At 45.2% G+C, this 27,984-nt stretch overlaps 1 protein-coding gene across 6 annotated transcripts in view; it reads right to left on the bottom strand.

The window, feature by feature from the left end:
- Positions 1-16: 16 nt before the first annotated feature.
- LOC116949709 (corticotropin-releasing factor receptor 2) overlaps positions 17-27,984 on the bottom strand; it is a 41,512-nt gene continuing 13,544 nt past the window's right edge. For 2 of the 6 annotated variants that reach the window (XM_032967329.2, XM_032967335.2), the window contains 10 exons: positions 27,768-27,853; positions 23,200-23,309; positions 20,843-20,960; positions 20,172-20,325; positions 18,246-18,306; positions 16,959-17,031; positions 16,769-16,854; positions 16,472-16,607; positions 6,355-6,396; positions 17-4,142 (listed from right to left, as the gene is read on the bottom strand). In XM_032967329.2, the coding sequence (XP_032823220.1) occupies positions 4,002-4,142; positions 6,355-6,396; positions 16,472-16,607; positions 16,769-16,854; positions 16,959-17,031; positions 18,246-18,306; positions 20,172-20,325; positions 20,843-20,960; positions 23,200-23,309; positions 27,768-27,853 (1,007 nt within the window). In that variant the 3' untranslated portion in view covers positions 17-4,001. Of the gene's footprint in view, positions 4,143-6,354; positions 6,397-8,615; positions 9,940-16,471; positions 16,608-16,768; positions 16,855-16,958; positions 17,032-18,245; positions 18,307-20,171; positions 20,326-20,842; positions 20,961-23,199; positions 23,310-27,767; positions 27,854-27,984 lie in introns of those variants that run through there. The other 4 variants (XM_032967341.2, XM_076068979.1, XM_076068983.1 and 1 more) reach the window with 4 other exon arrangements.

Genomic DNA, 27,984 nt, shown 5'->3' with positions numbered 1-27,984 from the left:
CGTACTGACTCCTGGATGAGATTACTTGCACTGGTGCAAAACATAACTTTTATTGAGGAGGTATTATACCACGTTCACGGGGCAATAAATTACACAGCGCAACTATCACTTTAGACAAATAAATAATTGACACGTCCATATACAACGTAAACAATGCATACGTTTAAATGAATTCAGAGAAATATAATGTGTGCTCATAATATATATGTTCTTCCAAAATGTATTTCTCCAAAACAATGAATGTGTGCAGTATGTAGAGCTAGAGAGAACGCTATTTATCAAATCCGCCTTCAGTATATTGTTGCAATAACACAGTACTGCATATACTGCAAGTCGTAATCACGCACGCGAGTGAAACTCTCTCACGAGGATGCGACGAGTGGTATAAAAATAGGAATAGTGCCTCCTCGGGCCTCTTGATACTTTCTTAATGTTCAACACCGCAGCGGCAAAGTGCTGCTGGCACGCTGCTGTTCTAATAAAAAAAAAACTATTTCCCCAAGTCTGGGATCTTTTTTTTTTTACACACACATATATATACCGAACTACAACACAGCAGCAACTCTCTTCCAGAGTGCGACAGCTGTCCATCCCGGTGAAATCAGTGAACGCTGTGTGACTCGTGATGGGCGATGGCCCCAGTGACTCTGCGCATTCACCGCCACGAGCCAAATAGGCTCCTGGCCAGCGTCGCTTCTGCCGAAGTGCACGCCATTGACTTTGTGTTAAACAACAAGGCCATGTAAACGGCCCGCAGCAATTCAACCCAAATCATTCACTGTCACGCGAGTGCGATCCTTAATTAGATCTCCCCCCCCCCGCCCCATACCTTTGAACGGAAAACAAATGTTTAATGTCTGAAGCAAGCAAAGCGTGAAGTGCCACACAAGTCCCTCGTTGACGATCACAATCAACCTGTCACGCCGCTCATGACGAGCAGCAGCAAAGCGCACCGGTCAATTCTCAGACGTGGTCGCACCGTTATTTGCAATTCATAGACAAAAAAAACAAAAACCCATTGTCATCCGGTAATTATTCTTGATTTGAAGCTTTTGTGATTGAAGGAATCCATACTCTCTTGTTCTTTCGGTAAAGTCACGTAGATAGAAAAAATTATCATAAAAGAAAACACACGACGTTTCGGTCGCAAAACAAGCGTCCGTCTTCAGGTGAGAAATGTGTTTATCTGCTGTTGTGGCTTTATATAGGCACAACAACAGAAACATTTTCTCACCTGAAGACGGACGCTTGTGTTGCGACCGAAACGTCGTGTTTTCTTTTATTATTTTTTCTATCTACGTGACTTTACCGAAAGAACCAGAGAGTCCGGTACTTATTTTTTGCGACTTTGAGTACCCCCAGCTTGTATTCTACGTTGATACGTTGTGGTGTAACCTTGGGTAAGAATGTTCCAGTGACTATTTGATGTTCTACTTGTAACCGTTACGGTGACTTCTAGCTGTTAAACCACTGTAAGGTGATGATACATTTCACTCAATGTAGGTGTTGAGCTCTCCATTGTGTTCTTGCTGGGAGTTTCTTCAGAAACTGAATTTAGAGCGACATTTTGTAGAAAACTTTGGGGCCGAATAACATTCGGTACAACCCAAAAAATACATCGGAGAGTCATACAGCACAACCACAACAAAACAAAAAAGCTACCCCAGTAGTACACGTGTAGCTGCCACATCATGTTTATAAACATTGTTACACACTTGCCATTATTGGCAGTCGTATGAATAGAGGCGCCGCCTCGCACACCTACACCAAATCTGTGCTGACGACCGACTCACACGGGATTAATAGGCACCACCATGAGTGTTATAAAACAAATACAAATTTAATATCCTGACGTTAAGCAATGACCATTGGCTTAGACTGCAAGGGTTCCCAACATTTCTGGACCTTTTTCACAACACACGATGCCCCGACAATGCATTTTTTTTAATGTTTTAAACTACTCTAAATCGTGGTAGCTGCAGGTTTCACGGACTGCTTCCCAAGGCCTTGCGACCACTGGTGGTCTGAAAACCACAGGCTGGGAAACCTCTGGACTAGAAGACACTGGGCTAGGGCAGTGCCTTCAACTGCAACAGGGCTGCAGCTACAGTCCCTGTGTTTTTTGTGATTTTACAGCTGTATGCAGCTATTCCAACAACACAGCGAACACACTACTCCGCACGACTTAACCTACATGCCAACTGTGCTATCGTGTTAATATTGCTGCCATGATTTGCTTAAGCGACAGTAAAAAAAATATACGTAAAAGTGTAAAACAGTTTCCTCCAGCGAAAGTTACCGGTAACAGAGGACAACTTTAAGATGTAACCCCACTTAATCAATCAATACAATATATGCACTATTTTAATTACGTGATCGAGAGCGGCACACTATGCACTCACTTGATTGTACAACCTGAAGCACACATCCTCAAGCGCACACTTCGACACAACCACCACGACATGATCGCTCTCATAGCGGTGATCACGCTTCAGCCGTACCCTAAAGCCGTTAACGCAACACCCTGCATACTGAAGTCCGACACACCGCAGTCAACACAAGCCGCCAAGTGCATTCCCCCACTCTCGTTGGACCACTCTGTCTATGGCACTGCAGCAAAGTTCGAGTTGAGATTTTTTTGTTACAAAAAAACCACATTTTTTGAGACAAAAAAGCTGTCGTTGGTCAACATAAATTGGCAAACATGTTCTGAAACCCTATTTTCCTCTCGTCAGTGTGGCGATTGCTAATCTAATTTGACATTTTCGAGGGCTGCACAGCTAATAGGGGTCTAAGGTGCTAATTGACCTCTGTAAAAAAAAAACCTACAGGCCCCCAGACACAGTATTCACTTGTTATACTGTCACGTAGACGTATAGTATATATTTGATTAAATATAAAATTAACGTCGGGGTTTCCCCTGTCTCGGATGAAAAGAGGAATGTTGTTGGTGCCGACAAAGTACACATTAAAGCATTGTTTTTATTTTATCAGAAACTGCACACCAGCCAAAATTGGCAACAGAAGCAACTATCTTGTGTGGGTCCTGCTGGTCTCCCAGGGGCCTACACGGGAGCTTATTGTGAATGCAGGTACTGTTCTGCTGATGGGACAGACTGTCCCTGTGCACAGCTACTCTGAAGCAGCAGCAGCAGCATTCCCCCTCCAGCTCACGGACACAAACGAGCACGCGGTGAGGCATCATCTCAGTGACGCACGCACGCACGCGCCTGTTTACACCCATCACTTGTTACACATCAAAAACGCAGCGGGGAGAACATTGACTGCATCCAGTAGTGCTGCTGGTCATCGCATTTGTCAATGCTTCTCCGCCTTGATATTGACCGGAAGCTTAAGTGCGATAGCACCACCCTTAATGTAAAATACCCCTTTGTCCAAGGGTATTGAGCTCTCCTGCGCTGCCAATGATCCTATTTCATTCTACAACGCTCCCCACTACATTACATCAGCACGTTAATCCAGCTAATGTGCCCGATGTACCTGTCCTGAATGTTAATGACAACTCCTGCATACAATGGGTCCACGTGTCCGTCGATGAAGATCCACAGCCTATGAGCTTCTCACCACCTGGGTTCGCCACCCGCTGTCAGAGAGCAGGGTTTGTGGCATCGCTGATGCTTTGTGGATACACTGGCCAATTTGCGGTTTAAACGAAGCACAGATTCAGTCTTCCAGCTGTTCTCCGACAGTATGAAAAAAATTCTGCCCGTTTCCAAGCTTGCATTGAATTACACAACTATACTTACAATCAAAAATTGGGGACGGAAAAAACTGAAGAACATTTTTTTGTTTTTACCGAAAACTGCACTTTTTCCAGAAATATAATCTCATTCGGACGCATCTCTTTCCAATAATGTACAGTACAGCATAGAGTATACCTGTATAGTATATTACATTACCCTTGCCTATCTATGCGTCATTAGGGAGCATTTGCTGGAGGGGCCTCTTCCTGGTTGTCGCAGCAGCGGGCTGGGATGTAATCAGACAGCCGTGGTTTGTTTCACACTGTGAAAGCTTATGCGGCTCGGCGACGTGGGGATGGACATCGCGCGCGTGACCCGTGCGCGCAGGCTGTGCTTGTCCTCCCAGCGATGCCACCTTTTCCGCACCGCTGACCGCACCTACGGAGAGGATGAGTGGCGAGATATTAACTTCCTCGCTCGGTATACAGGAGTTTCGTTGGTTCGATCCCGACCCTGACGATGGCCGACCCTGACGATGATGTTGTCTATGTTTGCATGTGCCCTCTCCCCGTGGTCGCGTGGATGTTTCTCTGGGTTCGCTGGGGTGTTTTTTTTTTATACCCCCACGTTTATAAACTACGCGTTTAGAGTTTTTTGGCTGCTTTAAATTTGCACGTGATGATAAGCCACTTTGTTGAGCTATCGTTTGTGGCCAGGTCGCTTATGAAAAAGAGCCGTATAGCTCAGTGGGTCTGCCCAGGTAAAATACAATTATACAATAACTTAAGTCCATGTTGTGTTTAGTTTGCTGTCCTTCCCGCGCACCTCCGAGTAGCACGGTTGGCTACGTACGGCGTGAAAGAAGTTCAGCGTACATACATGTCACAGTTCCTGCGTAAGGCACATCCTCGAAATTGAGGTTTTCAACCTTTTCATCTCTGCGGTACCCGTGAGATAGTGGTCTTATTTTTGTGTTTCGGTGCACTTATCAAAGGAGAGACGTAATCTCAAGTGGCATTTGTAGACCTTTGTACTACCGGGCCAGCCGTGGGGTGGGTGCTATCATGCCGTTTTGTCAGACTGCCATTATTTTAATGCCGCCCACCAAATATACACTCAGCGTGCGTTGACGTGCCATAAAGGGCAGTTGTCAATCATGATTTTTTTCGCGAGTGCTGTCAGTGTTGCTGGAGCAGCGGTAACATTATCTTAAGGGAAGATCCAACTCAAATTCTCAATGGCTCTTAATAAAAGTGTACAGCCCTTTGTCTATCCACTCCGGGAAGAAGGCCTCCCGTTGCCATGTCAGTCGTGAAGGTTGACTATACTTCACCACCAGGGGCGGAGCCACAGGGGGGGCTGGGGGGGGGGCTTAGCCCCCCCTGAAATTTTGGTCAAGTCGGTAATCGGGATAACCGGATATCCGGCTGCAGCAAAATGTTGGCTGCCACCTCGTGCTGCCCTGCAGGCTGCTTGAGCGGCAGCCTTTCGAACTTATCGAACTTATTAGCCACATCAGCGGCTCCGAACCTATTAATAAACTCCGCGTTCAAATCCAATAAAATTTGTTTTATACATTTGTGGCTCCCATTGGAAAACATAAACACACTGAGATATCTCAGAATATTGAAGTCAGCCCCCCCAAAGTCACAATCCTGGCTCTGCCCCTGTTCACCACGCTGGTCACTGCGGGTCGGTACTGTGTCTTGGGCTGTTTGACATAAATGTAAACCTTTGTCGTCGAGAACATGAGACATGAGAGTCACGGCCAAACACATCACTGTGACACGAGTAACATCGCTGCGGCCTCACTCGCGTGGGATTTAATTCGTCGTGCATGCATCAATGTCCCTGGAGTGCAATGACTGAACGTCCGAAGCCGTGGCTGCTATTGCCTTCTCGTTTTTCTTGCCAATGAAGCTCTCGACTCATATCAGACAGCCTGACACAAACACAGCCTCGCAGTGTATCTAGAAGACAAGAGCCATTTGTCTTTTGGGTTGCAGCTCCCCTGAACATATTGACGAAAGGAATTGCGTGTACATTACAGCACAAGCACTGGGTAATTACCACATCGTAATGGGTATGAAGTTAATTCGTATATTGAATATATATGGGTCATCATTACATATATGTAGCATATTTTAAAACCCATTTTTTTAAACGTTGGTAGTCGGAGTGATGCTTTGGGTAAAGTGATATTTGGACAATTCACAACCGCTGTGTTTTCCTTCCACGTGTTCCTTGAGGTTTCCCGTTCCCGATTACGTCATAGTTTAAATGTATTCAGTTGGTGACGTTGCTCCCCACACTCTGGGGGGTGTGGGGGGGGTTAACGGTTCAGGGGGTAACCGGTTACTCCTCACGCTGTTACGAGGATGCCTTGAAACCGTGGCCAGATGCAGTAAAAGCCATCAATTATCATCTTGAGATTTGAATGAACAGAATAAATATTCAACTGTGATCATTTCCAAATACCTTGAAGGTTACAGTAATGCGACATAGTTGCGCAGTCCCGAGGCCACGTTTAGTGACAGTACGGCATGTGTATTTTAGGTCCATCGTGAATGCACTTCAAGTGAATTGAGATGAAAGACCATGTTGAAATGCGTGTTTTATCGGCTTTTAAACGATGTTTTCACATGCTTACCTCTCCGTTTAGAAAACAGTAAAAGACAGAAACAAAGAAACCCTACAACGAAAGAAGCACAAGTGATAATTAAGGCATCAAATGTCAAATGCACAATGACAATTTTCAGTTCAATATTCATCGACTCATTTTGCTTTCATCTTCAATTAGTGCCACTCCCGAGAGGCCTTGAGCGCAGAACTCATGCCAAGTGCAGGAGCTCAATGGATCCGTCCTGCTTGAACAGCTGGAGAAGCGCCATGTCATCAGGCCGCATAAACAGTCGCATTGTCTCTTCAGTAACCCGATATCATAATAATATTATGATAATAGCCTATATTGTTCCAAGAAAACTATCGCTTAGGATCCAGACGTTTTTTTTTCACAATGTCCCTTGAATTGGTCGCTTAGTGGTTTGCGTGTGGAAGGAAACTGGAGACCTGTACCTTACAAAAATATATAATCTATTAGTCTGTGAGAATAACACTCAGAATCGATAGACATGTCAGAGATATACTTGCTGTACTGTTATCTACTGACCACTTTATACCACCACAGCTATTTATAAATGTGTGTGTATGTATACACACAGTTGCTGAGCACAGGTCAAAAGGGACCAAAACGTCAACGTCGCAAATCGCACACCGTAACACGTGTATCTGTGTGGTTAACACCTCGGCTTCTGGGTGTGCTTCACTAACACCACCTCTCAAGCACCTGAATTATAGGTGCGAAGCATCGGGTGGGGCCCCGGGTATTTGTGCAAACCGCCTCTCTTTAGCCCGCCAATGAGAAAACCCCTTGGGCAAGAAAGGGTGAATGCAGCCTCGAGACGTAATTTATTTACTGCTTATAAATACTGCAACACTTTTGCGCAGAAGAACAGCCAAACACAACCCCGAAATAAACTTTAATTCACCTGTCACGGCGAATGTGCTGCTGGAATGGGCTGCATTTACCATCCCACGCGCGGGATTGTGTGCTTTGGCCATTACCAGCCGACCCAAGCACCCGAGGCGATATAGCCCACTTTGTGGCCTTTATAAATAGCCGCCCGTTTACTAAACAGGTTATATCAATATGAGAGCCATTATTTATCCATTGCTAGCTGAGAAAGTAGGTCTGCACAATTATTAATCTGGGCAAGTGGCCAGGACACTATGTACTTGTAACTAATTCATATTTGGTAGTCGGGAGTTACGTAAAAAACAGAGTAGTTATTGATTTATAAAAAATAGCATGCGGACGTTTCCTTATATTTTTCCATTGTCCACAGTAGTCGGTGCATTGCTTGTGCAAAAATAAACAGCGTGGAACCTTGTGAGTTGTGCAAACCATCCATACTGAAGCAATCTGTTGATCCATCAAGTTCCCCTAATTTGTTTGCATTTCTTTTTTACTCCTTCACTTCAATTGGCACGTTTTGTGTTTTCACGTGGAGAATAAACAGCAACACAACTGCCTACACGTGGCCTCGTTGACCAACTGCTTCTCAATCCACTGTTAATACGTTCACTGAGCGTGGTTCAGCTGCTACCGGCATTGCACTAAAGAAGCTGATTTGGTATGGAAATGTTAATTGACGTAGCAATGTATTTTGAACTGCTGTATGAATATATATAAATATATATTGGCAGAACGTATGTCGTCAATTCACTGCTGGATGAAGGCCTCCTCAACCCCCATTTCTGGTCATGGGGGTTGTTTGAATGTGGGTCGGTGAAGCGGGAAGCCTATAATGGGTTCGGATACCACTCGCCACTGATGTTAGCCGTGACTGTGAATCAAATTTATGTGACACGAGGTTCACAGCGCAGTGCTGTTATATATGCCGGGTATGAAAATGTAATGAAAATACTATAAAATGAAATGAAATTTGGGAAAATGCGTAATTGCCCGAAATTATGTTAATTGCTATGCGCATATATTATGCTAATTAAGATATAATCGTATTAATTTATGCGAACGTGTTCGATTATGCTAATGTGCGAAGTTATGATAATTCGGCTCAACCTCGTTGTCGAGGGTAGTATTATCAATCGGGATAAGACAATTAATTGTATGAAGTTATGCAGGTGTGATGTAAGTATGCTAGATTAAGCTTGGCTTCGTTGTCTGGGGTTGTATTATCAATCGGTATAATACAATTATTCTCGCTTAAACATTTACTGATTATGTATTAGTGTGTTATGTCAGGTCTCCAAATTCAAATCTCACCGCAGGATACAGTTTTTATAATTAAGATTATTATGCATGAACTTAGGAAGGAACCACTCAGACACTTCTGTGTTAAGCAATTTTAATTTATAAACAAAATCTTAACACTCTAATATGCGAACTCTTATGCTTGGAATTGTCAACACAGTACTCCTGGAGATGTTCCTCTCATGATCCATACATTTAACCCTCAATGGTCACGTTCGTTAACTGGGTAACAGTACAATCGATTATTCCTCAGAGTACGCGAGCATACACGGCGAGAGGAAAAGTCATTAAAAATTCATGCAACGATATTCATACGAAGGGAAATAAAGAAACATGTCCCGAAGGCAATAGTAGTTATTAATTAATTCATTTGTAAGATTATGCAATAAAAAATGAACGACTAAAATACTTCTAAATGACCGTATCCATGTAACTCAATGGGCGGCAATGTTCTTCACGATCAGTTGATATTTAATGCACCACCTTCGAAAGGCAACCCTTCTTGAAACACAAATATATATTTTTGGAACAATGTTATTTGTCCCGATATGCGTGTTGTGTGTCTTCTTTGCCACTTGTTCAATTCTTTGTGTAAAGCAAACGCCGGGCGATACGTCGTGAGGCTGTGAGTGTGGGGGAGGGTCGTACAAACGGCTTCGTTCTCTCTCTTGCTCGGGGGCGGCCACAGTTTCGGTCCACAGCTGGCTGGAAGAGTCGGCACGAAGCTCGCCGTCGGCGCGCGACGATCCGTCGTCAGATAGCGCCCGCAGCTCGTCCGCTGGCTGCAGTTCCTCGCTCTTGTCTTGGTTCCAGCTGGTGCTGCTCGGCGTGCGTGTGGGTCGAACCCACGGCGCGCTCGCTGGCGCCGACGCTCTTGCTCACGGGCGGCCGGTCAGGCTCTTTCCCCTGCTGGATGAGCCGAGTCGGCACAACGCTTGTCCGCTGGCAGCTGGCACCCTCGCTTGGTGGTGCTGGTGGCGCGACTGCGTGCCCTCTCCGGCTCCGGCTCTCTGGCGATGAACGATGCTTTCGTTCGTTGATGGCAGGCTTGGTCGACGTTTGGCGCTTTCCGCCCTCTCTCGCGGATGATGCTGGAATTCTCGTCAGCTTAGCTCGAACTGCGGTGGCTCTTGTGAGTCGATGCCGAGAGCGGAATGATTTTCGAGCGATACTTCTTCCGATGGCGCTGAATTCGCACGGCGTAGCATGTCGCTACTCGGCACCTAACATCACCTCGCCCCTCTTCTCCGCGATGCACCACACTCATTGTTGATCTCGAGGCCATGCCCCGAAGCTGGCTTGCTGTCCTCTCCCGAGCTGCTGTCTCGCCGTCCCTTCCCGAGCTCTATTGTGTGTGTCGTGTTGCTGTTTATATCCGAAAAATCTCCCCTCTGCGTGTCTCTTGCGAGAGAAAAAAAAAACAGATGCTTACTCCGTCATGCTCTTCTCCCCCCGCGCCCACGCCTGATTGCCCCCCCCACTCCTCTTCCCTTGGTGACCCCGGGCGGGCTGCTTTACATCAAATTGATGTTTGTTTGCACTCCCAACCCCTCTCTTCGCGGTGTCCGCTAAGGGAGGGGACGCACCTTTCATACGTATTCTTGGCTACCATGTGTTTGTGTCAAATTGTTGGAAGACAAAGGCGGCCGGAGAGGCTCTGATTTCATGGAATACATTTATCTGGTCTTGTGTGTTCGACCTATTTTCTTGTACCTCTAATTAATTATCCTAGGTCTAATCTCTTGTGATTATTATTTGGTTTATGTTTAGCCAAGATTTGTAATGTCATTAGATGTTACCTCTGGTATTTCAAGGGTTTTATTAACTTTTGCTCTCTGTCTGCATCCAGGAATCAGTGCTTTTTATTCTCGAGGCTGGAGATATAACCAAGCCCTCACTTTCTCGACTGCCAGAATACACATTCCTTGGTTCTCTTGGTGAAGTTACATAGATAGAAATATTCAATAAGAAACAATATATGAGTTTAATAAGGGTGAAATAATATAAGTAAAAATAAAGCCACTAATATAGACTGCAGTCTATCAAGTCGACTTATTCTTATAGCCAAGCTTCAACTTTTTCCGTAAAAAAATATCAGTTATAATGTCCGTTTGCCCTGTGCTCTGTGTCTGTGCCTGTGATTCTGGATATTTGTTTGTGAACTCTCCAAAGTGCCAAGCAGGTCATGGCATGCGGTCCTTTGGCAATCTGGAGATTTTTCAGATCGTCGTTAACCTCCCTTTGCCCCGGAGTATATTATTGAATGGCCTTTTACGACCTCCAGATGCTTGTGCTTGTGGGAGGTAGCGGGTTTGAGGGTATTTATTTATTTGATCGATTATTATTATTATTAAACAAATGGCAGAATTATTGTTAATACTATTTTTTGGAAAAAGGCCTATATATACAACAGTGCCCTAACCACTGTGTCCACCCACCCACCAAACATGAATATTTAATTCAGCCATTTCCTCCAAGCTGCTATCGCCACTTTAAGGCAATCTTCTGCAAATATAGTGCCAAAGTGTCTTCACTAAAAGCCCATTTTATCCGATATTACACACTCGACCAATACCTGGCACCCAACGAGTTAATGAATGCGCCCCGTGCTCCCATGCTATACATTCATATTCAGCAATGATGCAAGAATGGTTTAAACCATGACTATCACTTAGAGGTGACACACACACACACATAAGGCCAAATTTTTTTTTTACAACTACATTATATATGTATTTTCCTTCTGGATATGTCGTTTTAACACTTGATACTCATGTATAATAGTTAACGTGAGGTTATGGGGCTTCATTCATGTATTTATGTTGTTACCCTAAGCCAGTGTAACTCATAGAAGGTACATTATTTCGTACACAACGAGGAAAACAAGAAACAATTCCATATATCATGAATAATGGCATTTATCCATGAAGGCCTGAGTCCATTAAGATACATCACATGTTCCATTTTAAATACTAATTATATTGTGTTCTATTGTGGGAGATGTGAATGACACTCAAAGGTCTCCACAAAGGAGTTCATGAACCCACTTGCTGCAAAATTAGATCTTTACTTTCGGGTTGCGGGAGTTTCACAAAGCTGGGCGATGCATCAGCCCTGTTGCTTCTAAAGTGCCAGGCTTAAGACATGGAATAGAAGTTTGTCGATTAAAACTTGAGAGTCTGAAGAGTGGGCTTCGGATCACTGTGTGGGCAACGCTTTAGCAGGTTGGCTACGTATGGTGCAAAAGAAGTACCGTACAACGTAAGGAGACCTGCACCTCTATCTGCGCCACAGGTCGACCTCCATCAAAAACGAAGTCGGTGTTACGCGTGAATGCTCCAGCGGTGGTTCATTAACTTTCAAATGTTGCTGCAATGTCCTTGTAACATGTATTGTATTTGAATGTGGAGCAGTGCTTAGGGGGGAATGGTGGCTCAGTGATTAGTACACTGCACTACAAACCTGATTTCCATTCCCTGCTCGGGACGAATAACAGTGGCAAACATTTGAACTGGCTCGGGGCCTGCCCTAGGTCGACTCAGCCTCAAACGAGTGCCTGGTGCGGTGTGTAAACATCAGCATTGGGGAGGTGAAGGTAGCTGTGAGTGGTGTTGACCACCAAACCCCTCGTGTGCCATGCTGGCTTTCACAGGTGCTTGCCCCAACAGTCTGTTAAAGGCTACGCGGGGGGGGAATTAGCGTTTGTATTGCTCAATGAGAGGGGGTGGATCGTTGAATGAGCAGCTGAGAAGATGAAAGGGTTAAAAGGGCATATGAATAAGTGAATGGGGTGGGTGAGTAAGGGGACAAGTCAGTGAGTAGATGAATGGGTGGGTGGATAGAGTGAGCAGGTCGATGAGTCCATGAATCGGCGAGTGATTAAGTGAAAAGCAATGATAAAGAATGAAGTTGGCAGGTGAGTAAGTGAAATATGTAGACGGTTAGTAGGTTTATATATATATATTATTATTATTTTGTTGTTTCCCTTCAACGTGACTTTACCGAAAGAACTAAGAATATGAAATGCAGGTGTTTATGTTAATGGTTACGTTTTTTAAATGTTAATATTTAGGTGAGTAAGTGTATGGTGATTGACCAAATGTTGATTGATTAAGACTCTAAGTTGTTTATAATGACCAGAATCTGTCAATCCACTGTTAGATGATGGCCATCATCATGCCGTTTCAGCTACGAGAGACTATTTGACTATACTTCACCACACTGGTCACTGCGGTTTGGGGAAGGGTTGCCCCCAGTACTGGTTCACATAACCATCGCCACGGTGGCTAGGAGATGTTAACTACCTCTGCTGGTACGCAGGAGGTCATGGGATCGATCCCGACCCTGACGCCTGCTTCTGTATATTTGGAGTTTGCGTGTCTCTCTCATCATCACGGTGGCTAGGAGATGTTAACTACCTCTGCTGGTGCACAGGAGGTCGTGGGATCGATCCCGTCCCTGACGCCTGCTGCTGTATATTTGGAGTTTGCGTGTCCCTCTCTCTTCCATTGGTCGCATGGATCTTTCTCTGGGTCCTTAGGGGTTTCCCTCCACAATTAGAAACACGCGTTTAGAGCATTTGGCTGCTATACATTTCCACGTGATAAGCCACTTCGTTGGGCTATCATTTGTGGCCAGGTCGCTCCTGAAAAAGATCTAGACAGCTCAGTGGGTCTTACCTGGTAATAAAATATAGTTTAGTTTTTAGTTTAAATACAGGTTACTGTGCTAACCACAGCATCCACTGAGCCTCTAATAATAATAATGGAAGGGTACCAATTTAATATTATACAGTTGACAATAACAGATGTCTCCACTCCCATTGATTTGCTTTGAGAGGCAAATTGAAGAGTATCTACTGATATTTATGCATACATTTGCTTTCCACAGTCATCTATATTAACACCTTATCACGCAATATTATATGCTTAATATGTAATAAAAATGCAGGCTTCACAATAAGGCTAACATTAAGTCGTTCAATATCTTTGACCACCATTTTTACACACCACCACCATCCACCATTGCACGACAATCACATTGTGGTGTCAGAGAGAATTCTTGAACAAAACCGCTGAATATTTGTCTCGTATTACAAACTTGCTTTGCGCTCAGCGAACGGCACAGGTTCGTGACGCCGCTGTGTAAGCTTTTCGCCGTTGTGCTGCTCGGCTCTCCGATGTGTTTTCGGGTCGCGCCGCAAGTTTGCTCAGCATGCTGTCTCCTGACGTTTCGTCGCACACCACGGGAGCTTTGCTCATTTCCCATTCAGTTCCCGGATTCATCAGTTCATGGAGAAGCTCCCAGCACGCCGAGCGAGCGACCCCCATGCCGAACAATATTCGGCGCACTAAGAAAACAAATCGCAGAGCCACGCGGCAAAGACAACCGCCCCTTGCAGTAACTGGCAAATTGCATACAAGACAATAGCATTGGTTCAGCGTATTCCATTTGCCTCTCTTAAAAATGTCCCAATTGCCATAATAATCCAGGCGACTACCACATTTGCAATGGACATTTGAAACAATACACTGTGTGACATTTTTTTTTTTTCTAGGTAGTAAATGCTATTTCCCGATTGCTTATGCCTCAAAAGTACAGAAAATAGCTATTATTCCCCACAAACTTTGCTTTTGTGACCAGGACAGTGATATTTTGAAAGTTACCTATTTTCCAGAACATTCCAGATAGATTAAGTGCTGAGTAAACATGGAGTAACTTCTAGAATATTCTAGAACTTTCCAGTAATATAAATAGTAGTATAAATACAGGAGCCTTAAGCCCACCAGTTTAGTTAAGTTCCAGCTGCCTATGTGGAAACATATCTGCATTTTTCTGAGATGGCATCAAGAGGCTGCAAGCCCTCCGGCAGACGCATTTTGCTTTGTCTGCGGCCAATTTATCAAGACAAGAGTGAAAAAGTACTCTGTGGAAGCATCTGCTAAGATATGTGAGGCCTACAACAAGGCATATTTCGGCATGCCTGTCGGGGATCAAGACAAACCCTGGGCACCTCATTTCACCTGCGAGCAATGCAAAACAACTCTGGAAGGTAAGATGGACAATTGTTGCTCGGAATTTTATATTATAAAATTTGTATTTTTAAAAAATTGTAAAAGATTTACATTTTTAAATATTTGACAATTTTCTATCTTATTCAAAAAATATATCATATGTGAAAAATGTTGCGAGAATATCTTACACATCAGTCATGGGTGAAATAAATGTATTTTTGTAGGATGGCACAGAGGGGAAAAGAGAGCCATGAAGTTCGCTATCCCAAGAATTTGTCGGGAACCCACTGACCACTCAAGCAACTGCTACTTCTGCATGGTGGACCCTTCCAAACGTCGGACTGGCAAAAATGCACCTGCTATCACATATCCGGACCTTTGCTTCATCCATTGCCCCAGTGCCACACTGCCATGAGCTCCCCGTACCCACTCCTCCGGAGAGAGAGCATCCGTCTTTAGAAGAGAGCAGCAAGTCAGAGAGCGAGGAAGACGTTGTAGATCCAGATGACAATTTCAGAGGTGGAGCTGAGGAGAGAAACCCATACTACCCCAACCAAAAAGACCTCAACGACTTGATCAGAGATCTTGGTCTCACCAAGTCCAATGCCGAGCTTTTGACATCTAGGCTCAAGCAGTGGAACTTGTTGGATTAAAGTGTGCAAGTCGCAGATCAGAGGAAGCGTCACCACCTTTTTGCAGCTTCTTCACCCGTCAAGATGGGCTCTGCTTCTGCCACAATGTGAGCAGTCTGTTCGAGGCAATGGGAATCGCCTGTAACCAGAATGAGTGGTGCCTCTTCATTGACAGCTCATCCAGGAGCCTCAAAGCCGTGCTGCTCCATAATGGTAACAAGTACCCGTCTCTTCCCCTGGCTCACTCGGTGCACCTCAGTGAGGATTCCAGGGCGATTTTACTAAGTTTCCCTGCTATCTTTGCCGTTGGGACAGCAGGGACACCAAGGCGCACTACCACAGGCGGGACTGGCCACAGCGGGCCAAGTTCTCTGTGGGGACGAACAACGTCAAGTGGGAGCCACTGGTGGACCCCCGGAAGGTGCTGATGCCACCACTGCACATCAAATTGGAACTCATGAAACAATTTGTCAGAGTTGTAGATAAGGAGTCGGCAGCCTTCAAGTACCTTCAAGACTTCTTCCCTAAGCTGTCTGATGCAAAGGTCAAAGTCGGTGTCTTCGTCGGACCACAGATGAAGAATATCCTGGAGTTCAATTAATTCCCCAAGAAGCTCACTAGTAAGGAGAAAGCGGCTTGGGACAGCTTTGTCGCAGTGGTTCGTGGCTTCCTGGGCAATCACAAGGTCGAAAACTGTGTGGAGCTGGTTAAGTATATCCACCAGGATATACTGGATTTGAACCCCGCTAACAAGGACAGTACAACGAGAACATGATGGGAGACTACATTTGGGGGCTGATTCGTGAAAGTGATTTACAGTATAATCATAAATCTCGAAAAACTTCTCACTTCTAAATCTTTTGTAGTCATTTTTGTATTACTTTAGTTTAAATACACGTTAATTTTGATTAATATGTTGTTGTTTTTCTCACTTTATGTGAACGAAAAGACACAAATTCGCCCGTTTTCTCATTTAAAATAGGTAAATTTCAAAACATCACTGTCCTATTCACAAAAGCAAAGTTTGTGGGGACTAATAGCTATTTTCTACACTTTTTAGGCATAAGCAATTACGAAATAACACCCACTACCCAGGAACAAAAATTGTGCTACATAGTGCTCAATTTTAAATTTCCTGTGTTGCAAATGGAGTTATCAGGAGGTTCTAAACGCCGCCTACCATATTCATTCTACTCATACGCATGCCACTCTCCAAATGCCGCTCGCAAACAGCTCTCTGCTCGGCACGATGCGCGTAAGGGCGGCGCGGGGAAGCGACGCGCTCACCTGCAGAGACTGCAGAATGGAGTTGAAGTAAATGAAGACGATCAGGGAGGTGTCGTCCTCGCCAGGATTTACGAAGAAGAGCATGTAGGTGATGCCGAGCAGTGGGAGCAGCACCAGGGTGGCCTTTACGGCTTTCCTGCCGCCCAAGAAAGCAAATCACTCACTGGAAATGTCAGGCACAAACCTGTCTGCTTTATTTAGAGCACATGGGGGAGAGAGAGGGAGGGGGGGGGCAGAGTAGGGGGACTGTTGGGAAAAAGAGTCCAATACGGAATAGGCAACGGCAGAGCCACATACCTGTACTGGATCGTCTCTGAGGTCGTTGAAGCGCGCAACTTTGTCATGAGAATTCTCACAATGTTGAAAAGAAACGCGAAGTTTATCTGCGAAACGAACAAAATGAACACCGTCAGACGTGCGGCCCCACCTCTTTTTTTTTTAAACGTGCGCGATTGTACGGGGAGTTACCCAAGATAATAGAACTCACCAGGAGGACAAGGATAACCGGGCCCTGGTAAATGTAATCGATGTGTTTCCCCGCTGTTTTCCCAAGCCAGCACCTGTTGAGGAGAACGTTCGGAATGAGAACGGCGAGAAGCGTGGTACGGGTCAAAGCTTGGCGTGCCTCCTGCCCTACCCCCCCCAGCCCCGCGGATTTCCCCGTGGATTTACATCCAAATCAACGGGGCGGTGAAGCACCAGAGGCCATCGCATCGCCACGTGCTTAAAGGACATTGTGGCAGAAGTGGCACATTTCATTAAAGGGCAAACGCGAATCTGTTGATGACGGTCTGCCGTGGTGAACGTTTGCCGCAAAACCACCTCTTAGTAAAACCCACGATCTAACCACAAGTTAGGGCATCTACTTCACAAATTTTAATTGCATCCTTGAAAAAAGTATAATTATCTCGGAAATAAGATTGATGTGCATGCTACTATATTAGTATATAATACAGTAGTAAATAGTAATATATAGTAGTATATAATAGTGTATAGTAGTGTTAAATAGTGTATACATTTCATATTTTACACTCGTATCGGCTAACACCCCCAACTTAAGCGTATTCACGCTTACGCGGGGGTACGCGGAACCTAACCCCCCCCCCCCCCCCCCGTGTACTGTGAGACCTTACTTGTAATATAATTACATGCCTTTATTCACATGGCTACAGACATGAGTGACATATTCCACCGTGAATGTGCATGCATGTACATACACCACATACATCACATATATCCCACGTAGGCATTAACGTATAATTGGAACTCAAAGGATTTGTTCTTCAAATCTTCAATCACCTAAAACACTTAAAAATTAATGGTTTAAGAACACAGACACACACCCAGGCATATGGTCACACAGGCCACAGTGGATACGGGATAGCTTCACGACGCGTGCACTCCTGCAGCACGATGCAGGGCGAGTGTGTTAACGTCACAACTTACAGCCGGGGCGAGTTAATGGAACGCTTAAAGAATCGTTTATGCTGCCGTGGGAATGCGCGTCATGTGAGACGAAGTACAATCCACTCATTCCCCAGCAATTTTTATTCACCGTCTTAAATATGCCATTAAAAATGCAATTAGGTTCGTAGGGCTTTACCAGGAAGGTTCGATATTATTTCCGCACGCTGCAAGCTGAAGTACATTCCCTTAATCGTACACCTGAGCTGAGCTCTGGAGATTGCAAAAGTTGCGGGTCGCCTTAAACGTATCTCTGCTGAGACAACTGGGAGTGCAGGTGAGACGTCCCGTTTCACGCAGTCTCACTCACTTCTCGTTTTCATAGTACAGCTTGCCCAGAGCCCAGGCAACCGTGATGGGACACGGAACACCTGCAAGAACACAAGTTGCGAAGCACGTGCAAGGGCAAGCAAGGTCAAGCGAGCTAATTCCCTCTCCACCAATTTCTCACAAGGTGTTTGCAATCTCACGTCAGGTGTTTTCTGCACCTTACCCTTTGAGATGCACCGTCAATGCTACTGGGGTTCTTATAAAGCCGTGCCCCTTGGCATCTGTAAGAGTAAGACTATACATCATTGACAATGGGGTCAAATCGGCAGAGAAATAGCCTATTCCGAGCCCAGAAACCACACTGTGGTTCAGGCCTGCATGCTCATTGTCCTTGAGTAATGTGGTTCCATGCACTCGCTCTCCCACCAATGCATCTCCACCACTCTCCCTCCCGTATCTTGTGTGGTCAGGCCATGGGGACGGGGGTCAGAAAGCAATCCTTAAAACTGCCTTTAATGAAGTGTATTGTCAGCATGCAGTGAGGGAAAAAAAGTATTTGATCCCCTGCTGATTTTGTACATTTGCCCACTGACAGAGAAATGATCAGTCTATAATTTTAATGGTAGGTTTATTTGAACAGTTAGAGACAGAATAACAACCACAAAATCCTGAAAACGCACGTCAAAAATGTTATAAATTGATTTGCATTTTAATGAGGGAAATAAGTATTTGACCCCCTCTCAATCAGAAAGATTTCTGGCTCCCAGGTGTCTTTTATACAGGTAACGAGCTGAGATTAGGAGCACACTCTTAAAGGGAGTGCTCCTAATCTCAAATACTTATTTCCCTCATTAAAATGCAAATCAATTTATAACATTTTTGACATACGTTTTTCTGGATTTTTGTTGTTGTTATTCTGTTTCTCACTGTTCAAATAAACCTACTATTAAAATTATAGACTGATCATTTCTTTGTCAGTGTGCAAACGTACAAAATCAGCAGGGGATCAAATACTTTTTTTCCTCACTGTAGGTCAGGCTCCACTGTTTTCATTCGGAATCTAATTGTTCTAGATTTGAAAAGATGTATTTAAAAAAATTGCTGTGGTTGTTCCGCTTGATGATGGAAGCTTGTGTTGCTTCCGAAACGTCGTGATTTGATAATTTAGATTTTTTATTTTATTTTATTTATCATTTTTGTATCTACGTGACTTTACCTAAAGAACCAAAGAGTATGAATCTAATTGTTACGTGTAAATCTTACCACCACCTTCACATGGTGACATCACAAAGACCACAGGCTCCGATTATTCAGTTGAAGCTCAGTGGTCGAATTTTTACTTTCAATGGGGCGATACTCAATGTATCAGTCTTGGAGAGACACTCGACTGAGTCAGCCATTAACTGGGATGTTTATTACAGGCTTCTGATTGCCGGTCAAGAACTCTAACCGAGGCATCGATGTAACAGTGTCAACTAATTTAACCAGTGTAATTGTCGAGTCCTTCACAATAGCTCCACTGTAATTATCATTTAACAATATATCCCTGTTGTTCTCAGCCACAATGCACACGTTCATGCGTTAACATAATCCTTGGATGGGCAAAATTCAGCTAATTATTCCAACGAATACGCGCTTGAGTCATGCTGCACACTCACACCCAGTATATTTCTTCTCCGTTACAAAGGACAGGGCCCAAAGACCCCAAACACACCAAGCAGCCGGCAACCAAAACAGCACATTCAACATTGCAGTAGGTAAGAGTGAAGACGTGTCTTGCATTGAGCAAAGTTGTTGTTGTTATTATTACTACTACAACTACTACCACGAGAGCTTTGGGGGGGAATAAACAAACGGTGTGGAGGGAATGCCACGTGCTGAGTAGCCCGTGAGAAGAAGGAGATGGAGGAGGACCATCGACGCGGGTCTTGTGAGCGGCGCGCGCGAGTGCCGCCGGAGAACTCACCCCAACCCAGGCACAGGAAGACCCACTTGCGCAGCTTGTCCGTGGAGTAGGTCATGACGATGGCCGTGTGCAGGTAGCACCCCTCGCCGAACATCCAGAAGAAGTTGGTCACGTGGAAGTAGTTGTAGATGGTGCTGACCACGCGGCACCAGGGCTGCCACGTGGCGAGTGTGCAATGAAAGAAGCGAACTTTGCATTGTATACGCAGCTCACGTGCTGCTCGTTCACTTTGAGCTGCTCTGAGATCAGAATCGCAATCTTTTAGTTTTATGCTGGAGAACATCCGATGAGCTATGAAGCTTTTTTTTTCTTCTCGCAGACGTCCGGTAGGGGTGGGTCACAAAGTGAAAACGACGAACAATCCCCCCCAAAAAAACGATCGGAGCGCAAAATATACGAAAGGTAAGCAAAATCACGTCAAATAAATAAGTCAACTAAGTCAACTAAACAATCACGATTTTACCGGGTGAAGCCCACTTGAGCTATTAGTTCGTTTTCAGACGCGACGAGGCCACAATTGGCAGCTCAACGAAAGCGGCTTATCGCGTGGGAATTCACAGCGGCAACGCAGGTGAAGTAACAACATCAAATGGCTGGACGTTTCTGCCTTTCTCCTGGAAGGGTGGCAGAGTGCTTGAACCCAAACGAGGGGGGGGGGGGGGTCACCGCACCTCGTTGGCTTCTTGCGTCCGGAAGTCGATCAGCTGCAGCGTGTAGAACATGGAGTTGCGCAGGATGAAGGTGCTGATCAGGTTCCAGTGGATGATGTTTCGTAGGCATCGGATACTCCTTGAAAAATGAACACACACACACAGAGACAAAGATCCCCCGTATAGCCTTAACAGACTGTTTGGGGCAAGTGCTGTTAGCGAGCACCTACGAAGGCCAGAACGGCACAAGAGGGGGTGGGTGGCCAGCACCACGCCCGGCTGCCTTTGTCTCCCCAGTGGCGATGTTTACACATCGCACCAGGTACTCATTTGAGGCTGAGTCGACCTAGGGGAGGCCCAAGACCGGTTCAGATAATTGTCACTGGTGTTGGCCGTGAGCGGGAATGGAACCCGGGTCGCCGGGTTTGTAGCGCAGTGCGCTAACCACTACGCTACTGTTCCCCACACACACACCACACACGTACACACACACACACATCCACATACACACCCACACACACCACACACGTACACACACGTGTACACACGCGCTAAATTGAGTGCTTTTAAAATAAACATCACAGAGCTCACAAAGTCTGTCACTAGAACAGGGTCGACGAACCTGTGGCTCTGAAATATGGGTGAGAAACATGTTTTATGCGCTACATCTAACAATATAGATACATAACTAAAACATGTTTTATACGCTGCATCTCACGATATAGATGCATAACTCAAAACGTGTTTGTTCCCTAATCCGTGCCCTTCTCTGTCTGTCTCCCAGTGTATCAGTGTATCACCGGAATGCATTTCTCTATTTTCCTTTGCATACATTTCAGCTTTTGCTCATTTTTCTTTGTCAGTGGGCTTGATGTCTAAGCAGGTATTGAAATATGAATGAAAGCTGTCTAATTTAAGCAGACTGATATTCTGTTTTTCGTTATAAAATTCAGATTTTCAAAACCACTCCATTCTGTTCTCATTCACCTATTTCATCATTTTAATCCCATTCCACCTTCAACAATTGCCCAAGGCGGACATATTCAGTACGGTTTTACTCCGTTTAGAAAACTGTAAGTATAGGAGTGCGGAAAAAAAGATTACATTTTATGGGATTTATAATTGACATTTTATTTAGGGATCTATCTGGTAAAAATGTATTTATTTGCACACGATGCAACATATTTTTTATGCCAGGCATGTTATGAGCCCAGCAAGTCTTTTTTTTTAATGTTGTCGCCCCCTCTGATATTCATTAAATTTTCCCTTATTGCCTGTGCTGTTTTTCATTACCTGTGAAAGTAACCTAATTTATTCCCCCATTCACATACGCAGAGTATTTCCATTCGTATTTTATCGCCAAGTCTTGTAAAGTCACGTAGAATGGAAACAATAAAATAATAAAAATATAATACAATAAAATTCTCACGACGTTTCGACTGCAACACAAGCAATCATCATCAGGTGTGAAAACCACAGCAAGAAAAACTAAGTTGCCTCTGTGGTAGTAGTTACATTGGAGAAACCAAACGACATGTCTCGGACCGCATTCGTGAACACAAAGCAGACCTTAAACACGGTAGGACCAACACCTCGGCCGTGGCAGATCACTGTTATAATTCAGTAGGCTCACATGACATTGACTTCTCCAAGACAGAGGTTCTTTGCAAGCCATCTGGCTACCATGAGAGATTCGTTCATGAGGCTATGCACATATACAAACACAGAGACAATTTCAACCGAGAATATGGATTCTGGTTTAGCAATCATTGGAAGGATTTGATCAACCATTTCGGATCTTAATTCATTGTTCACGCTTACGGTGGCTTTCAGACCGCATCCATTATTTTCGTCTCCCCCCTCCTCTTTTCCGAACATAGATGGACTCGTCCATCTGAACAAACTGTCAAATCGCTCTCCGTGGTGCTAACGTTAAAAAAACCGCCACTTTTTTCAAATTTTCTTGCTGTGGTTTTCACACCTGATGATGATTGCATGTGTTGCAGTCGAAACGTCGTGAGAATGTTATTGTTTTATAATTTTATTATTTTATTGTTTCCCTTCTACATGACTTTACTGAAAGAACCAAGAATATGAATCCCTGCAGTCACGAAAGCTTTAAATCAAAATTTAAGTCTTGTCAAGTTTTACGTCCAAGAAAACAACACGGGGCAAAGCGCGGACAACGCTTCCGCACTGTACATCTTTAGCCTTAAATCTCTCTCTCCTTGATTCTGAAACGAGAAACATTGTGCATTAATGTATTCCGAAATAAATGAGACACGTCGCGCTCCACGCCCCGTTGGCTCCGCGACAGACATGCCCTCCGCAGAGTGGCAGGCGGGATGCAGAGCGAGGAGAGAGCGGAGGAGCCGCACCTGAGCCCCATAAAGAGGAGGAAGGCGATGACGAGGGCCGCGAGGGAGATGCAGTGGCCCAGGTAATTGATGATGAGCGCCACCTCGTAGTGGAAACTCTCCGTCTGTACCTCCGACACGGGGGGAGGGGGGGGGGGTGGAAGGGGGGGGGGTCCTTCATCAAGGAGCGGGTGTGATAATTGCAGTGGTAGGGGAACGTTGCCACGGTGTGATGGTGAGCACCCTGGACTTGCGATCCAGAAGGTGTGCACGTTGAACTTCCTTCGCACCGCACGCGGTCAACCGCGCTCATCCGACGTGCGGGGTTTGATTCGATCTCTCGGTGCGGCAGCTGAAACAACGGTGTACGTTTCTAAACAAATACAAAAGCCCCCGCCTCTGTCCACACCCGGCAGAATAAATGGGCACACCACAGTTAGCCAAATCGCCAGGTGGCGTGTGGTGGAGTGTGTTGTGGGTAGTGTAGTGGGTAGTGTAGTGGTTAGCGTGCTGCGCTACGAACCCGGCCACCCGAGTTCGACTCCCGATCACGGCCAACACCAGTGGTGACGATTATTTGGACAGGTCCTGGGCCTCCCCTAGGTCGACTCAGCCTCAAATGAGTACACTGTGTGGTGTAAACATCGCAACTCGGGAATCAGAGGTGGTCAGGCGTGGTGCTGGTCACCAATCCCCTCGTGTACCGTTCCGGCCTTCATAGGTGCTCGCTAACAGCACTTGCCCCAAAAGTCTGTTAAGGCCACACGGGGGATATTTGTCTGCGTGGGTACCCCCACCTCTCCCGAGGTGTTTGGCCGGCGTTACAAAGCAGGCCATAACAGCCGCTAGAGCCGTGCTTTAAAACCTGGTGAGCTGCAGCACACCAAAGTCCCAGTTGTGCCGTCGAATGTTTGGGAGTTATAGCGAAGAACCTCGAGTTACACCTCCCCCACCTCCCCCTTCGATTGGTCGCGCCACAGAACAGCGGCAGCAGACAGCCGTCAACCCCCACCCCCGGCCCTCCCAACATCCTCGCTCGTGCGTGAGCAACAGGGCAAGCAGACAGAGAGACGCGGAGACACACGGCAGCACGCAGACATGGGAACACAAATGCACGAATGCACTCGCACACTGTTGGCCGAATTGTCACGGACTTTGGTGCCACTTTATTTCCTTGTTTTACATAAGGGGCCGTCCATAAATGACGTCACGCGATTTTGGACGATTTTGACACCTCCCCCCCTCCTTCGTCACACGGTGTCGCAAAAAGTCAGACCCCCCCTTAAATGTGACGTCACAAAGCTCTGCCACCCCCCTAAAAAAAAACATGCTTCAAATCGCTTTAAACTATTGTCATTGTAGTGCGCATTTAATGTGACGCTGCACTCTGATGTTGTAGGAGAAAACATTTATTAAAAAGTCTATTTAATTAAGTAGAGCGTGTTGTCTATATTTATTTAAAGTTGCGCATTTTGATGTGACGTCATATTTCTCACCCCCCCCCTCGTCACCCATTGTCAGAAATGTCTGACCCCCCCCCCCAGGTGCGTGACGTCATTTATGGACGGCCCCTAAGATCGATATAAAAAAAAACTGAGGATCGTGAGCTCTCTCTCAGCAACAACGCATCCCCACCCACCCCGGCCTACTGTAAGTTGTCTGGTTGTGCTGTACCACGAAGATCCAGAAAGCCAGAAAGCGTGACAGCCGTGGAGCGGAAAAGGCTTGGAAAGCACCCCTCTAGAGGATCCTCCAGTTGAAGCTCTTCCACCAGCGGAGGCGTGGGAAGAAATTGCAGGACTGCACCCTCACGTGTACGTCTATAACAATGTACCAAGCGTCAGTGTTTTGCGACTCATCTTTGCCAGCCACTCCAGGAGACCGTCTTGATTGTGTGCGGTCATCACAAAGGCAACGTCGTTTTACGAGAAAAAGTGTCCAAATATGTAAACTTTTTTCGTCAAACAATTAAAGACCGTTTGTTGTCAAACCCGTTTAATTTCTGTTTCATTTATTTGGTATAGCCCTGTGAGCCATTCGGCTCTTGAATCGGGTGCAACCGCAACAAACAAAAAACATGAACAAGAAAACATCCTAAAGTGACTACGCGCAAACAGAAAAATCCAGGAACAAACAGCAAAATCTTCCAGAAAAAGCACCGTACATCAACCCGTGGAATCCAGGACCACAGGTGAACCGATCTTAGGCGGTGGCTGTATGAATATAAACGGCTATCCTTCTGAAATATGTTTTCTGGCAGGATAAAAAAAGGATTTAAAGGCATATGTTAAATAATGAAATAAAAAAACACATGGATGTAACCCACACAGCAGGCACATTCCCTCGACTACAATTCTTCAAGAGGTGCGCTGAGATGTGCTGGCGGATAAAAAAATGGGATGGTCAATTCTAACACTTACACTCGTACCCTTGCCTGCCAGTAATTTAGCGTCACTTAGAGAGATCACCTTTACAGCCAGGTAAGAGCCCATTGCGACCAGATCCTTCGTTTTCAATGGAGACCTCGACTTTAATAAGCAAAGCAAAAGGACGCATACCAACGTGGAAACAATGTAATGCGAAAATATCAATAGCAAAATGTCACTGCGCTATTAAGAACAAATATGAAATAATAAGTGATATACAGTGAGGGATAAAAGTATTTGATCACCTGCTGATTTTGTACGTTTGCCCACTGACAAAGAAATGATCAGTCTATAATTTTAATGGTAGGTTTATTTGAACAGTGAGAGACAGAATAACAACAAAAAATCCAGAAAAACGCATGTCAAAAATGTTATAAATTGATTTGCATTTTAATGAGGGAAATAAGTATTTGACCCCTCTGCAAAACATGACTTAGTACTTGGTGGCAAAACCCTTCTTGGCAAGCACAGAGGTCAGACATTTCTTGTAGTTGGCCACCAGGTTTGCACACAGGAGGGATTTTGTCCCACTCCTCTTTGCAGATCTTCTCCAAGTCATTAAGGTTTCGAGGCTGACGTTTGGCAACTCGAACCTTCAGCTCCCTCCATAGATTTTCTATGGGATTAAGGTCTGGAGACTGACTAGGCCACTCCAGGACCTTAATGTGCTTCTTCTTGAGCCACTCCTTTGTTGCCTTGGCCGTGTGTTTTGGGTCATTGTCATGCTGGAATACCCATCCACGATCCATTTTCAATGCCTTGGCTGAGGGAAGGAGGTTCTCACCCAAGATTTGACGGTACATGGCCCCGTCCATTGTCCCTTTGATGCGGTGACGTTGTCCTGTCCCCTTAGCAGAAAAACACCCCCAAAGCATAATGCGTCCATCTCCATGTTTGACGGTGGGGATGGTGTTCTTGGGGTCATAGGCAGCATTTCTTGAGCAGGGGGACCTTGCGGGCACTGCAGGATTTCAGTCCTTCACGGTGTAGTGCGTTACCAATTGTTTTCTTGGTGACTATGGTCCCAGCTGCCTTGAGATCATTGACAAGATCCCCCCGTGTAGTTCTGGGCTGATTCCTCACCATTCTCATGATCATTGCAACTCCACGAGGTGAGATCTTGCATGGAGCCCCAGGCGGAGGGAGATTGACAGTTATTTTGTGTTTCTTCCATTTGCGAATAATCGCACCAACTGTTGTCACCTTCTCACCAAGCTGCTTGGCAATGGTCTTGTAGCCCATTCCAGAATTGTGTAGGTCTACAATCTTGTCCCTGACATTATTGGAGAGCTCTTTGGTCTTGGCCATGGTGGAAAGTTTGGAATCTGATTAATTGATTGCTTCTGTGGACAGGTACCTTTTATACAGGTAACAAGCTGAGGAGCACTCCCTTTACTAGTGTGCTCCTAATCTCAGCTCGTTACCTGTATAAAAGACACCTGGGAGCCAGAAATCTTTCTGATTGAGAGGGGGTCAAACACTTATTTCCCTCATTAAAATGCAAATCAATTTATAACATTTTTGACATGCGTATTTCTGGATTTTGTTGTTGTTATTCTGTCTCTCACTGTTCAAACAAACCTACCATTAAAATTATAGACTGATCATTTCTTTGTCAGTAGACAAACGTACAAAATCAGCAGGGGATCAAATACTTTTTTCCCTCACTGTATCTGAAAATGATTACCGTATTCCCTGGATTATAATGTGAAGTGTTCATCCCTGTATTTTAAAGAATCTTAGCACGATTGGCTACGTATGTAGCTACATACGTAGCCAACCATACAATGAATGCAATATGTGTTTGTTACACCAGATTTGTTTAAGCTTTTCGATACCGGACGCGCGTTTGGGGTTGCATATTACTTTCCGGAGCATCTTGCTGAACCCATCCGTACTGGACGTCTGTGCAAAAGAGCTTCGTCGCTCATCGGATTTCTCCTGCAGTCTAAAAGAACGATTCTGATTCTGACCTTACACTCCGGAGGATACGGTCAATATTGAATGTTAAGTCACGTGATAGACAGAAAATTGCTCATCTATCCCTCAATCGTTGGGTGGTGGGGTTCAGTGGCGGACAACGCCTGTCTGATCACAACAAACACTCAAACTCTACTTCATTTAGCACGTGCGGGCATGTGTGTTGGTCCGAAGCAAGTGTACCTTGTTTTCCACGATGGGCTTACACTCCGAGTAGTTTGATATGAGCGCCCATGTCCCATTCTCCAGACACTCTCGGTATACGGTTCCTGCAGCAACAACAACAACGATTGCAATAAAAAGCATGAATTGTAACTCTCGGGAAAGTCGTGGATTGAGAAGATAGAAATGGCTCCGTCGTTTTGCATTTCACACCAAACACACACATAAAAAACGCGAC

Source organism: Petromyzon marinus, chromosome 2 (genome assembly GCF_048934315.1).
Source record: "Petromyzon marinus isolate PM22_M1 ecotype Great Lakes invasive population chromosome 2, UKy_Petmar_22M1.pri1.0, whole genome shotgun sequence".
NCBI lineage: Eukaryota > Metazoa > Chordata > Hyperoartia > Petromyzontiformes > Petromyzontidae > Petromyzon > Petromyzon marinus.
Note: the sequence above shows the minus strand (reverse complement) of the source record. Positions and strands in the feature narration are given on the sequence as shown.